Source organism: Haliotis rubra, unplaced genomic scaffold (assembly GCF_003918875.1).
Source record: "Haliotis rubra isolate DU_JTF1 unplaced genomic scaffold, ASM391887v1 Scf253, whole genome shotgun sequence".
NCBI classification, from domain to species: domain Eukaryota; kingdom Metazoa; phylum Mollusca; class Gastropoda; order Lepetellida; family Haliotidae; genus Haliotis; species Haliotis rubra.
The window spans coordinates 1,126,234-1,141,903 of record NW_025766592.1 but is presented as its reverse complement, the minus strand read 5'-3'; the positions used below and the strand labels follow the sequence as shown (position 1 = coordinate 1,141,903).

At 36.9% G+C, this 15,670-nt stretch overlaps 1 protein-coding gene across 1 annotated transcript in view; it reads right to left on the bottom strand.

Moving 5' to 3' along the window:
* LOC124279610 overlaps positions 1–15,670 on the bottom strand; it is a 23,300-nt gene extending 7,630 nt beyond the window's left edge. The window contains exons 1-6 of the mRNA XM_046715453.1: positions 15,590–15,670; positions 14,067–14,357; positions 13,470–13,497; positions 10,552–10,824; positions 5,711–5,908; positions 4,891–4,950 (exon numbers count right to left, since the gene is read on the bottom strand). Of these exons, the coding sequence (XP_046571409.1) occupies positions 4,937–4,950; positions 5,711–5,908; positions 10,552–10,824; positions 13,470–13,497; positions 14,067–14,357; positions 15,590–15,670 (885 nt within the window). The 3' untranslated portion in view covers positions 4,891–4,936. The remainder of the gene's footprint in view (positions 1–4,890; positions 4,951–5,710; positions 5,909–10,551; positions 10,825–13,469; positions 13,498–14,066; positions 14,358–15,589) is intronic.

The window sequence follows — 15,670 nt, the reverse complement described above, 5'->3', positions numbered from 1 at the left end:
AAGGCACAAAAACAAATTAATAAAAAATGTGATCATTTTTAAGAGCTAATATTACACAGACAAAATTCAATACATTCTGCTTCATAAAAAACATGCAATGAAAATTGAAACAAACTCGCAATCATAAAATCTTGATGTCAGACTGAACTTTCCTGAAGAAGGTAATAAAATATTGACTGCTTCAGACTGTGAGTGATATATATGCCACCCTAACTCTGCACCTGACGTAAACATGCATTTGACATATACATGAGAAATGACTTAATAAAACTCAAGAGATTGGATTGTTTCAATAAAAAATCCATGAGGTTTTTTTCAGAGATGAAAGTGTAAAAAATCCATCCAGTTTGAAAGCCAAGTGTGAAAAAACGCATCATTCCAACACCATGAATCTCAGGGCCGTTACTTCTGTAGTGAAATATACATGTCTGCAAATCGAAATCCACTCATAGGCGAAACACATGAAAGATCTGGCGATACTAAATGAAATATCCACACATCAATATCACAGAAAAATATCCACACCTTCCTGTAGAGAACAGCATACCAAAGGCGTTTAATAACATCCACGAAACTGATTAACCTCAGAGCTCATTCATCTACGACGTCTATTTCACATCCATTGAAATGAACAACGTACACATTGAAATGAACATCCCACCAGTGCCACCACTGACACTGAACACATAGTGAAGTCATACTATAATCCACCATTAACATGGCAGTATATTTACGCCATATTAATAAGTTAACAAACAATGCGAAATCTGAGAAGGAAACCACAGCAATTCCTCCAAATCCTTCCTCAGATATATGCTGAGAACTATGGGAAACAAAACAGCAATCCAGCTGATTATTATCAGCTTATATACCTCAGTAAACTTCAATGGCTTAAAGCTCTGACATTAGTTTGTAGCAATGCTCGCTACATTGACTATACTGAAAGAGACAAGTGACACAGAGTAATATATGGCTCTCTATATACTTAGACCGTTTATTGTTATTGGTTGAACAGGCTATTCAGTAGTGTTTGGTATTTGATTGGGTAAAATTTTCTAATCAATCTTTGTTATTGTTTGTTTGATTTATTTCTGTTCTGGGATCAATTTCACTTTCAATCTCAATTACAAAATTTTTCTTATTTCAGTTATACTTAACTGAAATTTTAGGATCAAATTTAGTTTTTAATGGCGATTTGCCCATTCAGTTGCCCATGTCTCACCTCAGTCTTGATGTTGTAGTTATAGTTATGTGTGAAATTGATGCATTTTTGTATATTTGCACAACACAAAAATAATATACAGAACATTTTCTTGATTTTGTGAAGTAACGATTATTTATATCTGTGCCAAACCTGAAACACATTTTTAGAACATTTTGCATGACAATCACTCAATGTCCCAGAAACACAGTTGACAAACATGTAAGCAGATATCTTTAACACTACTTCAGTAAGCTAAATCCTCTGAGAGGATTAGCATGGATGATCCAAGTTAATCTTAAACTCAATCGCACCATTATAAGTGGGCTGCCTCACCCATAAACTTCCAGACAGATTGCATTCCCCTGATAGAAATCTCAACTGGTTGAAGCTCATTTGTGAAACACTGTGACAAATAATACCGCGATAATGCATGGACACAGCTGAAGGGTGTGCTTTGTTTATAAAAAGAATCACGCCTAACAAACACTGATTATTGTGACTGACAAACAAAGAGCTTATGTTTCGGATCACTGAAAGAGTGAAAGTAAATTAGAATTTATTGAGAAAACAAGTACCACTTCTCTTCAAACTTTTAATGCGCGTGAGTGAGTGAGTTTAGTTTTACACCGATTTTAGCAATATTCCAGCAATACCATGGTGGGGACACCAGAAATGGGCTTCACACATTGTACCCATGTAGGAATCAAACCCGGTCTTCGACGTGATGAGTGAACGCTTTAACCACTAGGCTACCCTACTGCCCCAAAAATTTTAGTGAGAAAGAAGTCAGTTGTTTTGAGGTAAGATGAAGAATTACAATCATTTATTTCCATAGAAATAGGTGTCCAGAATTAGTTAAATAGCCCAAATTAGTAAGCATAAAAATAAATATCTACAGTCTGTAATAATATGAATCGTTTAAAAATAGTAATATCAATATCTGAATGATATCATCTCCAATATCTGAATAACAGAGAAATCAATATCTGAATGATATCATCTCCAATATCTGAATAACAGAGAAATCAATATCTGAACATTATTCTCAGTCTCAAAACAACATCAGAAATCCAAGAAGGTAACCAACAGTGAAACCACTATCTGAACTTCAGAAATTTCAATTTCTAAACAGCACTGAAATCACCATCTGAACTTCAGAAATCCCAATCTCTTAACATGGGCATGTCAATATCAACCAAATTGTGTTTGAACTGATCAGAAAGTCACCCTCCCTTAACACCAACTGCTTATATTTTAGTGAGGTATCTGAAAAACCAATACCAAAGAAGAAGCTTGTGCACATTTCTTACCAAGAAGGTATCCGGTATTGAAGTCAATAATTATTTCAGGTTTATCTATCTTTATCATGACATTCAAAGTCACTGTAGTTATAAGTTAGGGTATTTTTAACTGAATCATTGGTTACAGAAGCAAAATGAATGTACTGACTGATATTTCTGGAATATTTATGAAAACTCACACAAACGTATATTGATCTCTACATATATAAAATAGTACACTATTGTGTTATGACTGCCGAGTGTCAATGTTCAAGTATAGAATTCAAAGTCGGAGTGCCATGACTGCCGAGTGTCAATGTTCGAGTATGGGATTCAAAGTCTGAGGGCCATGACTGTCGAGTGTCAATGTTAAAGTATGGGATTCAAAGTCAGAGTGTTATGACTGTCGAGTGTCAATGTTAAAGTATGGGATTCAAAGTCAGAGTGCTATGACTGTCGAGTGTCAATGTTAAAGTATGGGATTCAAAGTCAGAGTGCTATGACTGTCGAGTGTCAATACTAAAGTATGGGATTCAAAGTCAGAGTGCTATGACTGTCGAGTGTCAATGTTAAAGTATGGGATTCAAAGTCAGAGTGCTATGACTGTCGAGTGTCAATGTTAAAGTATGGGATTCAAAGTCAGTGCTATGACTGTCGAAGGTGTCAAAGTGTCAATGTTAAAGTATGGGATTCAAAGTCAGAGTGCTATGACTGTCGAAAGTGTCAATGTTAAAAATGGGATTCAAAGTCGAGTGATTATGACTGTCGAGTGTCAATCTAAAGTATGGGATTCAAAGTTGCAGTGCCATGACTGTCGAAAGTGTCAATGTTAAAGTATGGGATTCAAAGTCGGAGCTATGACTGGTCAATGCTAAAGATGTCAATAGTTAAAATGGGTCAATACTAAAAAAGATTCAAAGAGTGTTATGAGTCGAAAGTGTCAATGTTAAAGTATGGGATTCAAAGTCAGAGTGTTATGCTATGACTGTCGAAAATATTAAAGTATGGGATTCAAAGTTGCAGTGCCAGGACTGTCAAGTGTCAATGCTAAAGTATGGGATTCAAAGTCAGAGTGTTATGACTGTCGAGTGTCAATGCTAAAGTATGGGATTCAAAGTCAGAGTGTTATGACTGTCGAGTGTCAATACTAAAGTATGGGATTCAAAGTCAGAGTGTTATGACTGTCGAGTGTCAATGCTAAAGTATGGGATTCAAAGTTGCAGTGCCAGGACTGTCAAGTGTCAATGCTAAAGTATGGGATTCAAAGTTGCAGTGCAGAGTGTCAATACAGGACTGTCGAGTGTCAATACTAAAGTATGGGATTCAAAGTTGCAGTGCCATGACTGTCGAGTGTCAATACTAAAGTATGGGATTCAAAGTCAGAGTGTTATGACTGTCGAGTGTCAATACTAAAGTATGGGATTCAAAGTCAGAGTGTTATGACTGTCGAGTGTCAATACTAAAGTATGGGATTCAAAGTCAGAGTGTTATATGGATGTCGAGTGTCAATGCTAAAGTATGGGATTGCAAAGTCAGAGTGCTATGACTGTCGAAAGTGTTAATGTTAAAGTATTGATTCTTTTGGTTTTGCTATGACTGTTAACACCACACTCAGGTCAATGTTAAAGTATGGGATTCAAAGTTGCAGTGCTATGACTGTCGCGATGTCTACGTTAAAGTATGGGATTCAAAGTCCGAGTGGTATGACTGTCGAGTGTCAGTATTAAAGTATGGGATTCAAAGTCAGAGTGTTATGACTGTCAAGTGTCAATGTTAAAGTATGGGATTCAAAGTCGGAGTGCTATGACTGTTGAGTGTCAATGTTAAAGTATGGGATTCAAAGTCGATCAGATCATGGCAAGACAAATCCCTGTGTAGCCATTCGCAGTTGGTGTGAAATAATGTGAATGAATGGCCAGCTTTCACTTCACTGACTGATAAGCATCACAATATATATGGCATTGACAGATTACAGTCAAAACTAATCACTTATCACAATGCAGTCAAAACTAAATTTAAGGATTTTCAAAAAATATAATTAAACACATTTTCACATGGTTACAAACAGCTTATTCTTGAAACTTTCAAAAAAAGTCACCCATCCTTTCTTTCTGCTTTAAATCTCAGATGAGATCATGATATCAAAATGGATGAGTAGGATGGGAAGACTGCTACAGAACGAGAAAGACGGAACACAGAACTTGCTCAGAATAAATGACAGGTCTCTGATAGGAAGAAATAAAATGGACTTGAGTACCCATTTCTCAAGGCTGCCCCACCATCCATTCATATGTGAGGGAGTCGGGTACTAAAGTCCATCTAAACCTGATGCTAGGTCCAGTACCCTGATTCCATCAAACATAATGATACTGATATATCAGTTTCAGAGAAAAGAGCGCCACCTACCTCTGTAGTGAAGTGGTCGTTAGCTGCTGTGTGGGGCCTGGTTTTGCTAAAAACGTGAATCTGAAAACACAACAAAGTAACATGAATTCTTTTCGAACGGAAGTTGTACAGTGAAGTATATATATAAATATAACAGGTAACTCTTGAACTGATTTAAGTAGCAGTAAGTGACAATCCTGTTGTCACGTGTTCTGGCACCTTGGTGTCAACATACAGGCTTGATGTCATGTCTGTTGAGACATCATGTCGATGTCATGTCATCATGTCATGAGTAGAATCTGTCCATTATTTATTGCAGTTCAAGGGTTATGAGTGAGTTAAGTTTTACGCCGCACTCAGCAATATTCCAGCTATATGGCGGCGCGGTCTGTAAATAATCGAGTCTGGACCATACAATCCAGTGATCAACAGCATGAGCATCTATCTACACAACTGGGATATTATGACATGTGTCAACCAAGTCAGCGAGCCAGGCCACTCGATCCCGTTAGTTGCCTCTTACGACATGCATGAGTTGCTGAAGATCAATTCTAACCCAGATCTCTACTGTAATAAAACTTTACCTGTGTAATGATATTTATTACAACTTCTTGGCAATACACTTTGTTACAACTTCATTACTGTAAATGTATGACGTTTTTTAAACAAACCATGTTCATTAAAAAAATGCATTCATTTCACAAATTTCACAAATATATCCAGGTAATTTTGCAGAAATACTGCAGTATGTTTCCCAAACTACTTTGACAGAACGGTAAGTAGTTGCGTGAAGTAAAATATATGATATAAGATGTAAGAACGTATATATATATATATTCACCTTGCACATATTCTGGACGGTCAATAAAGGAGGAAGCAGGCCTCTGCTTCAGGCTGATCTTCCCCGGGTCACTCAGCATCCCCGCCATGATGACCCTCTCCTCCTCCTCCCACTCCGAGATCTCCGTCTCCGTCAGGTACATCCCTCGCTGCGACACCGAGATGAACTCGCTGTCCATCCCCGAGTCCGACTCCCCCACTGCGTAACAACATGGGCACTTAGCAGAGATCCATGATAACTTACATCTTAACAATTACAACATCTTAATAATTACCGTCAAAACTTCATCCCTTGGAGGAACATAGTTTAAACCATCGTCAATACTGCATGGGCTTGTGTACACATTGTAATCCATCACCTGTGAATACATACATCCACTTTGACATGTAAATGCTACTTTTAACCAAATCAAACTGAGTTGGTTCCAGCAAGGAAGCCACAGAGTTCACTGATATAATGATAATAAAAATAATATTTATAACGCGCCTTTCCGGGCTTCATATCCTGCTAAAAGTGCACAATCTAATTATTACTACCCAGGATAACACAAGCGCTAGAAAGGTAATTGTCAGATGACTTATCCCACCGGGTACCCATTTTCTGCAGGGTGAACAGAGGCAATTTTAAACAAACTCACTTGCCTAAGGTGAGACCACATGCATCACATGTGCTTCGTTGTGGGGCAGTTTTAGAAACTTTTAGGAGTCAAGCTGCCAAACATAGTCACCCAACCAAGGACTCTCCGGCCCCGTTGCTTAACTTCAACTGATTTGTGACCTGAGCTCTTTGCACAGGACCACACACCACCACAAATGGCAGCATGTGTCCTTTTCCTGTGGCTTATGTTTCAGACAGTGCATCAATATCAGGATATGGTGGGGTTCTAACAACTTCATGCACAAAAAAGGGAGCCTCTCTTTGAGAGTGTGGGTTTGAATGTTAGATGAGACCCAGATAAAAAGGGTACTAGAATCTGTAATTTACTGAGAACATTTTACATGTTACATTTGATAACTTTTTCAGTGGCACTGCATATTCATAGAAGGGCTTATTTGGCTTCCGTGAGTTATACATGGTTTTATTCCATACTAGTTGACACTTCACTACTTATACACCACAAACAAAAGTGTGTATTCACAGGAGATGGAAGAGCATAAGGATACCAAACCTAGAGGTACTGACGATTAGTTTACACAAGATTATTAATCTACTAACATGGTTTAGGTTAATTAACTACTAAATTGCAATAAACTTGATGATTTCAAAAGAAGATTTGATAACATAAAATTGTAAATATTGAACATGACAAATCTATTTTTTCCTGAAATATCTATAAAGACATGTAAAGTAAACCAAAGACAAAAGTAACTGTAATCATAAGAATGTATTGGCAATGGAAAATTACAGAAACCTATAATGAAATAGACTACATAACTACATGGCAAACTGACTAACCATTTCACTGTGTGCTCAACAAACTCAGTACTTATAAAGTCACATCCAATATTTATTCCTGTTTTAACTTTCTAATGAAACATGAAAATAATCAGTTTACCCACTTGTGTCTAAATATGACCTCAAATATTGCAAAGCAGAAGGCATAATTTGTTTTACTTTTTCTTTTCAACAACTTACGAGTTACTGGAAATAGGTTCATCATCAGCTCAATTGACACCACTTCACTTTAAACCTTTGAATACATGAGACTGGTCTAGAGTTTTCTTGTCAAGACAAATCACAACAATGAGGTAGTGAATTTGAACAGTGTTTCGACTGTCTCACAGCATGTTGGCTTGACGTGGGATGAAAACTGACAGTGATGGATGTCTTGGATTTTTACCATTCTGGTGAAACCCATGAGTTTGGGACAGCCCAAGAATCAGAAAGTGGACAAACTAGCATTACAACCCATGGTCACACCATCCTGACATGTCAAGGGACACAACTCTGCACATAAGTCTGCAGTCCTTTTGACTGGTTGACTGTAAATAATCAAGTCTGAACCAGACAATCCAGTGATCAACAGCATGGGCATTGATCTTCGCAATTGGGATACGATGACATGTGTCAACCAAGTCGGCAAGCCTGACCACCCAATACCATTAGTCGCTTCTTATGACAAGCATGGGTTACTGAAGATCAATTCTAACTTGGATTTTCACACTTAACAGAATAATAGAAAGAAATTTTAAACCTTAATGACTTTTTGTCTTGATTAACCAGTTTTACATTTAGTATCAAGTGAGTTTTCTTGGAACAAAATGTGTATTAGTTTAGTCTGACCACCCGATCCTGTTAGTAGCCTCTTATATAGTGCTTTTGAAGACTGCACCACCCACAGCCTGACAATATGATGTGTAAAGAAAATATGATCACAGTTACTTTTGTCTTAAGGTATGCATAATCTTGAAACCTTTTAATTACATGTATACTTTTATATTTGTTGACCTTCCCATCACCAAGTGCAGTGGGTATGTGCTGTGTTTGTGCAGTATGAATACAAGGTGTATAAACAACTGTGTCAAAAACAAATATACAGATATAAGTAAAATATTATACAATTTTCCCACTACCTAAATACCACCTGTATGAATACATTAGTGTTAGTTTTTCTCTCAGTTCTGTAATTGCTGTTATACAAGGTTCCTATTGATATAAGTTCACTTCTACTGTAATCCTATCTGTCTCATGTTGACATTATAGATATGATATTCACATCAATTTCTTCATAAAAGCCAAATTATCTTTTTCAATTTAATATGGGAATGCTGGTATGAATAACAAGGACAAAATGGATAACAGTTGTCTAACATCCGGACAACAGAAAAAAGGAAGCCTTAAAGTAATTAAAGTATCAAACTACTCAGTGACCAGTTTGAATATATTTAAAAATTTAGTTCATATCATCTGCCACAAAGATTCAGTATTTCATGTTTGTGAATATTCTTTAAAAATTGCTGAATGACAGCGAAACAAATCTTGTGTTCTTTACCAAAGTTAAACAAGACTGATCCAATGGTCTTTGTAGTTTAGCATTTGACACATTAGTTACAAGAATTATTCCTGCAGTTCCAAGATCATCTCCTTTTGGTGTGCAATGTAGGATATAAGCACAATATACAGGTAACACACACCAAAACCTGGGATACATTCAAAATATACTTCTGCCAGCCTTCCAAGTCAGTAACAAATATACATAGATGTACCTACAAGATTTGCCAGGGTATCAACAATGTTCACTGGAACAGCTGAAAAACCCTCCTATCTCAGCTTCATTTTTCTGTGGGGGAAGTCATTCATTTTTAGAACAGAAAATGAGTGATTTCAATGCTATCCAAACTACATGAATAGCATCATCAAATGAAGGAAACTAGAGTAGTCGGACATCAAATATATTTCTTACAAAACTAAATTGGTTCATTATAGTATCCATTGAAATCCAACCAGATTTTAAGGTATATCTTCAATATAGAAGAATAGGTCAAGTTAGGACCCCAGCTTATCTATGACATCAGCTTATCTACGGTAATACATGAGTACATGTACAGATATCTCTGGCTTGTAGAAGTACGTCCTCGATAATCTCCAGGGTATACATTCAGATAAATCTCCACTATACCCTGGATGGATCTCTGGCTCGGCCCAATGATTTTACTACCTCCCTTGGCTGGCTTTTTCTCCAATCAGGTGTCTATGCTGGGAAGTTGAGCGTACCAGTCACAACTCACTTCTTTTATCTAACCGATTAAACTTGGCAACACAATTGTTGCAGAGGTACTCTGAAAGAGTGAGTGAGTGAGTTTAGTTTTACGCCGGACTCAGCAATATTCCAGCTATATGGCGACAGTCTGTAAATAATCGAGTCTAGACCAGACAATCCAGTGATCAACAACATGAGCATCGATCTGCGTAATTGGGAACCGATGACGTGTCAACCAAGTCAGCGAGCCTGACCACCGATCCTGTTAGTCGCCTCTTACAACAAGCATGGGTTACTGAAGATCAATATTCTAACCCGTACCTTCACAGGTATAATACTCTGAAAGAGGTAGAAGGGGTTCTTGCATATATTTGTTGAAGGGTTTCAGATTTGTCAATTTGTCTGTATGTTTTCCACCAAAATCTGAGTCACACTGCGAACAAACCTTCGCGGCTGCGACCGCTATCTTTGTAGACACTGGCAAGCTCGGTTGTAACGGCGGCTTAGCTGATTGGCTACTGTGAGAATGCGGAGCCAGCAAAGGGAGGTAATAAAATTACCATAGATGCATCCAGGGTACTAGTAGAGATTTATCGGAACGAATACCCTGGAGATTATCGAGGATGGTAGAAGTACAATTTTGAATGCATCCCATAATACACTGGGTTATAGTGTACATATTGTGCTGGAAAAAACCCTTGAAAATCTGAAAAAGGAATTATTTCACCACAGAAATACCAGGGTTAGGGTTGGAGTACACAGTGCATAAATAATATGTTAAACCTCCATTCTTCAGATAGCACTCACCATCAACAGGGAGGCTACAGAGGGTTTATAAAGACTCCCTGATGATAAAATGTTTTTTTAAAAACATGTCTTAAAGGTGAGAGAGAAATCATCTCTAAATTTCTGGTGATAGCTAAATAAAGATGTCTTAAGTTGAATTTAGTTCTTGCAATGAATTTGAAAAAAGGGTTTAAGCTAATAATGAAAGCAAGAGACATGAAACTCTTAAATTAAGTTTAAGCGGGATATTTTCTAAGAGGTTTAACATAGGACAATAGTAGTAATAATAATAATAACTATGATAAAAAAGCAGGGTAAGTGGCACGTCAAACATGGAGAAGGGAAATGAATTTACTGTATGATCTAATGTCAAGGTCATCTTCATCATGGATGACCTGTGGGAGGACAACATTAACAGACTCGGGCGTCATTATCGGCTGTGGGCGGGGCGAGAATGATACCTCCCCTAGGGGAGAGTCTGGGGTCATAGGAGTGGCAGGGGGGCCACAGTAGCTGTCGGATAGATGGGTGGAATCAGGGGGGTTGGGGACAAACTGTGGAGACAGATTTCTAGTCAGGATCGACTCAGTGTCTTCACTGAATGATGGTAATCTCAGAATGTTGACTGCTGAAATGTTTCAAAAAGGAAAAATCAAGTTAAAATCATCTTAAAGACAAAACATAACTAATAAAAAAGCAAGAACTAAACTGAACAGAGAAGTAAAATTAATGATGACTGCTGTGTTTTTGTGTTGATTGGAAAATCAACCTATATTGTTTTTTGAGAATTCCTTATGAGCATATTCTAAGTCAATATATCATCAATATGAGTGAGTGAGTGGGTGAGTGAGTTTGGTTTTACGCCGCTTTTAGCAATATTCCAGCAATATCACGGCGAGGAACACCACAAATGGGCATCACAAATTGTGCCCATGTGGGGAATTGAACCCGGGTCTTCAGCGTGACGAGCGAATGCCTTAACATCTGGGCTACCCACCACCCTCATCAATATGAAGTGGTGCAGTAAAGAATCTCAGGCTAAACTTCAAATAATGAAAGATGATACATCATATTCAAAGAAAATTGAAATAATTCTCATTTTATGACTAATTTAATTTGTCAATACTTCACCAATTCCGTGTCATTTAGAATTGGCTTTGCACTATGTACACATCATTTGTTTGTTTGTTTCTTTGTTTATGCCTCACTCAGCAGTATCTTAGTCATATGATGGTTGCCTTTAAATATTTGAGTCTGGACCAGGCAAACATGTTATTGCTATGGCTACCCAACTATTCCTATATGAATATAGTGCGATATATTGACAAGAGTTAAACATGTGACGATTATTAAGTCAGTTTCTTTCCCATTAAATGGATTCAGTTTGTGATAATCTAGTTTCCAAAATTCAACATAAGTTTCAACTGATTGACTGACTGACTGAGTTTAGTTTTACGCCGCTTTAAGCAATATTCCAGCAATATCACGCGGCGAGGGACACCAGAAATCTTACGAATGGTGCCCATGGGGAATCGATTCGAGCCAAAGCTTTACTAGGTCATCAATAAACTGAATTGATAAGGACACTATTGCGAAAGTCCTCAAATTATTGTCATTAACAATGTTGACAAAATGAAACACAGTTTACCAAAAATCAGACAAATATGTGACAAATGAGTGAAAATATCAGGGAACATAAATTGAACTAAGCCCATTTAGATTGTAATTTCTAGATCTGGACCAGACAAACCAGAAACCCTGATTTGTTCCTGAAGTCTTTGATTCACCATGCCCTTGACATGCTTAGGAAATACCCCACAATTCTGTCAATAATTAGGATTTTGTTTACAGTTCTTAATTTCTGTAATTTACATATATTCTACATATGCAAGCTGTTTTCTTTCAACTGGTCTTGTTTCCAGGAACAACTTCACCTAATACCTGTAACATCACAATCAATGGGTGGCACCATCTTCAACTATGAGACAATATGTCAATATGGAAACTTGCTATGGGTAACTTGGAACCAATATGAACAGTGGAACAATTGTCTTGAAACAGTCAATCAGCATGAAGCAAATATTACAAAGCTCACTGAGAATTACTGTATAAACATTTCACAATATCCCTGTCTCTATCTGTTATTTTTCATTTCATCTCCATTTCACAAACCCACAGTGTCAGGTCACTTTGACTGACCCTACCTAGTGTATCTACTGGAAACTAATACTGTCAGTCTCATAACCAAGATCTATCACATCAATATGACACATTTCATTTTCAACTTTAGAAAGAATAACTACCCACCAACATTCCAGTTCATACAGAAGGAGCTCACTGAATGTTATAGGTTAACAAAGTATACCTCTGTCACTAAGTGTAACAGAGACTACTTCAATAAGGTTTGGTCAAACTGCCACGCTCTATTCTCCTAAATACTCTGTCATGCAAAACTGTGTAAATGCTCAGAATAAATATTTAAAAAAAATAAAATAAAATTAAAAAAATATGACACATCTCTGCTTGAAGATCTGATCAACACTCTATATTTTGGGTTGTGTTTCACATTTCTAATCAGACAATCAGCTTGTAAAGTCTCAGTAAGAGTGAACTGTGCATTAAGAAAAACATGCCTGTATCTGTATTTTACAAATGAACTTAAATGGCCTTAATGGAAATCAACAAAGTTGAGCCTTTCTCTAATTATGTAGTTTTGTACAATATGTACATTTCACATGGTTTCTACACAAATGGGTCCTATTAAGGAATATATTTTCTATGGGGCCTATTTTTCTTTAAAAATAAAAAATTCTGAATTGATGAAAAGAAATGTTGAATCATCCTACTAAACTGATATCTGATTGGCTCAAGAACATTACGTCCTCTATTTAGACTGAGCACTTATAGTTCACTCCATCCTGTAAAACAACCTTCCATGGAGGGCGTGGCAGGTATTGAGTAAGTGAGTTTAGTTTTACGCAATTTTAGCAATATTCCAGCAATATCACAGCGGGGGACACCAGAAATGGGCTTCACACATAGCACCCATGTGGGGAATAGAACCCGGGTATTCAGCGTGACAAGCAAACGCTTTAACCACTTGGCTACTCCCACTGCCCCCTGGCAGGTATTGACACAGAAAGCTATTGCAATAACAAATCTGCATTTGATTAGAATCTACGTATGTCCTCAACATAGCAACTATCTTGACTCTGACAACAACAGATGACACTGTGTTCATCAAGCAACTAAAGTAAATACTGGTACACTCACCTCTTCCATGAGAAATGTCTTGTCTCATCTGAAATTAAAATGTTGGAAGGATATTTAACTTGTGTTTTGGTTTGTATCAGTTCCTTTGGAAAATACTAGAGTTGTGAACATTTGATTTTGAAATTTAAGAATTGTGACAAAACAAGTTCATTAGATCTAACAGAAGAATGACAAATTATTTAATTTTATATATTTGGTTTTAAGTTTACATGTTTATAGTTAAAATGACACAAATGGTTTCACAGAAGCATGGTTTGCTTTTAAACATTTTAACAGTTCTTACAAATGTATAATACCACTTTTCTCTCAATATACATAATAAACTATAAAACAAAGCAACACATTGGCATTATATATACATGAGATCAATATATATTGCAAGAGGAAAAAATAGAGTAGAATCGAACAAACCCCAAACTGAGACACATTCAAGAATAAACAGCAGAAATAAACAGATAAGAAAACAGAATATTTCAAGTAGTCTGTTTTCACACAAGACTTGGACACAGAGTACAGGTTTAACAGAGTGATCTGTAGGAGCTAAAAGTAAATGGAACCAGAGACAGGTAACAGGGTCAAGGTCAATATTTTTGTTACCTGTCCCGACTCAACAGATCTATCTTCACCATCACTCAAACCATCCAGAGTGACCTCCCCTGATCTGTCACCAAGTGGGAGACTTGCTTCACCAAGAAAGGAAAGATTTTTCCTCACTTTGCCAGATTTCAGTCTCTCCCTTGATTGGCTTCTCTCCTGCAGACCTGGTACCGAGGGTAGATCTGGCACCGATGGTAGACCCAGTACCGAGGGTAGATCTGGCACTGAGGGTAGACCTGGCACTGATGGAACATCTGGCACTGAGGGTCCATCGGGCTCACTGATCTCGACCTTGGGGTACTCGGTCAGGTCTTAGGTCAGCTTCTAAGACACTAGGTTTCCCTTCTTCATTCTTCATCACTGTCTCTTCTTCTTCTGGAGATGACTTTGCTTCTGGTGATTGTGTGATCTCTTCTGCCCTTTGTTGTGCTGGTTGTTCGTCCTTCTGAGAGGTTCATGCATTGCAGATATTGAATAGCAAACCCTTTACCATGAGAAATTCCTAAGATGGATGAACTACTTTTCAAACTCCAATGTTGCAAGCCAAACTTCAAACTTCAATCATTTAAAATGCATCTATAAGCATGCACAGCCTGCTGCAAAGTTCATAGCTTTGGATGTAGACAGAAACACCTTGTAAACACATATTCAGTTTGGGACATATTTTGCAAAATGGGACACCAAAATCAAATTAACTTCATCTGGGTGTTAAGGCATGATATAAATCAATTTTGTTGTATGGGTTCAAATCACATGTGATGTTTTGAGATTAGGGATGGCTATTCATATAGATTATAGAGATTGAAAACCGTTGACTGAATATCAATCGATTATCACTAAATTTCGGAGAAGTAAGTTTGAGCAAAAATGCAAAAAGGTATGAAAGTAATTAATATATTTCCCACCACTGGTGAGTGGTGACCTGTTTATGCATGGGTAACTGACAAAATAGCATCCTGAATATAATTTAGAAGCAGCCCATGAATAAATACCTAACTTTGTGTATTGTGTGAGTAAATTCAAATTCTATAACAAAAGTTTATGTATGATGCTATTGATGACACAATATTCATATCGATAATCAATAATCATTTTTCCTATCGACGCTATTTCCGATTATCGATCTTTTAGCCATCCCTATATGATATGGAACTGAGAGAACAAAAACCCATTTTGTCTGGTTAAAGTTAAAGTTGATTAAGAATTTTCATTGTGTTTCAGCAAGCATGAGTAAATTAAAAAATCAAAGTACCACTGATATTAATCATAAATTATCATCTTCACAAATTATTTTTTTAATTTTATACAGTTAATCTAATTACTACTATGATTAATAATAATAATTGTACAAACAATACCTATCCAAATGACCATGTCAATATGCTGATTGCTTTACATATAAAAATCGATAGCTTAATTGCAACTCTCCATGTGTCTTTAAGAAGTGCAAGCACACATCATCTGGCCCTAAACATCAACATGCAATTTTTTAAAGCAGCAGTCAATGACAGTGAATGGATTACCTTCTCTTGGTTGTCCTTCACCTCTGTTTGTTCAAGTTTCTCCAGTAAACTGACAGCACTTTTCTGACCTCTTTTGGGCAT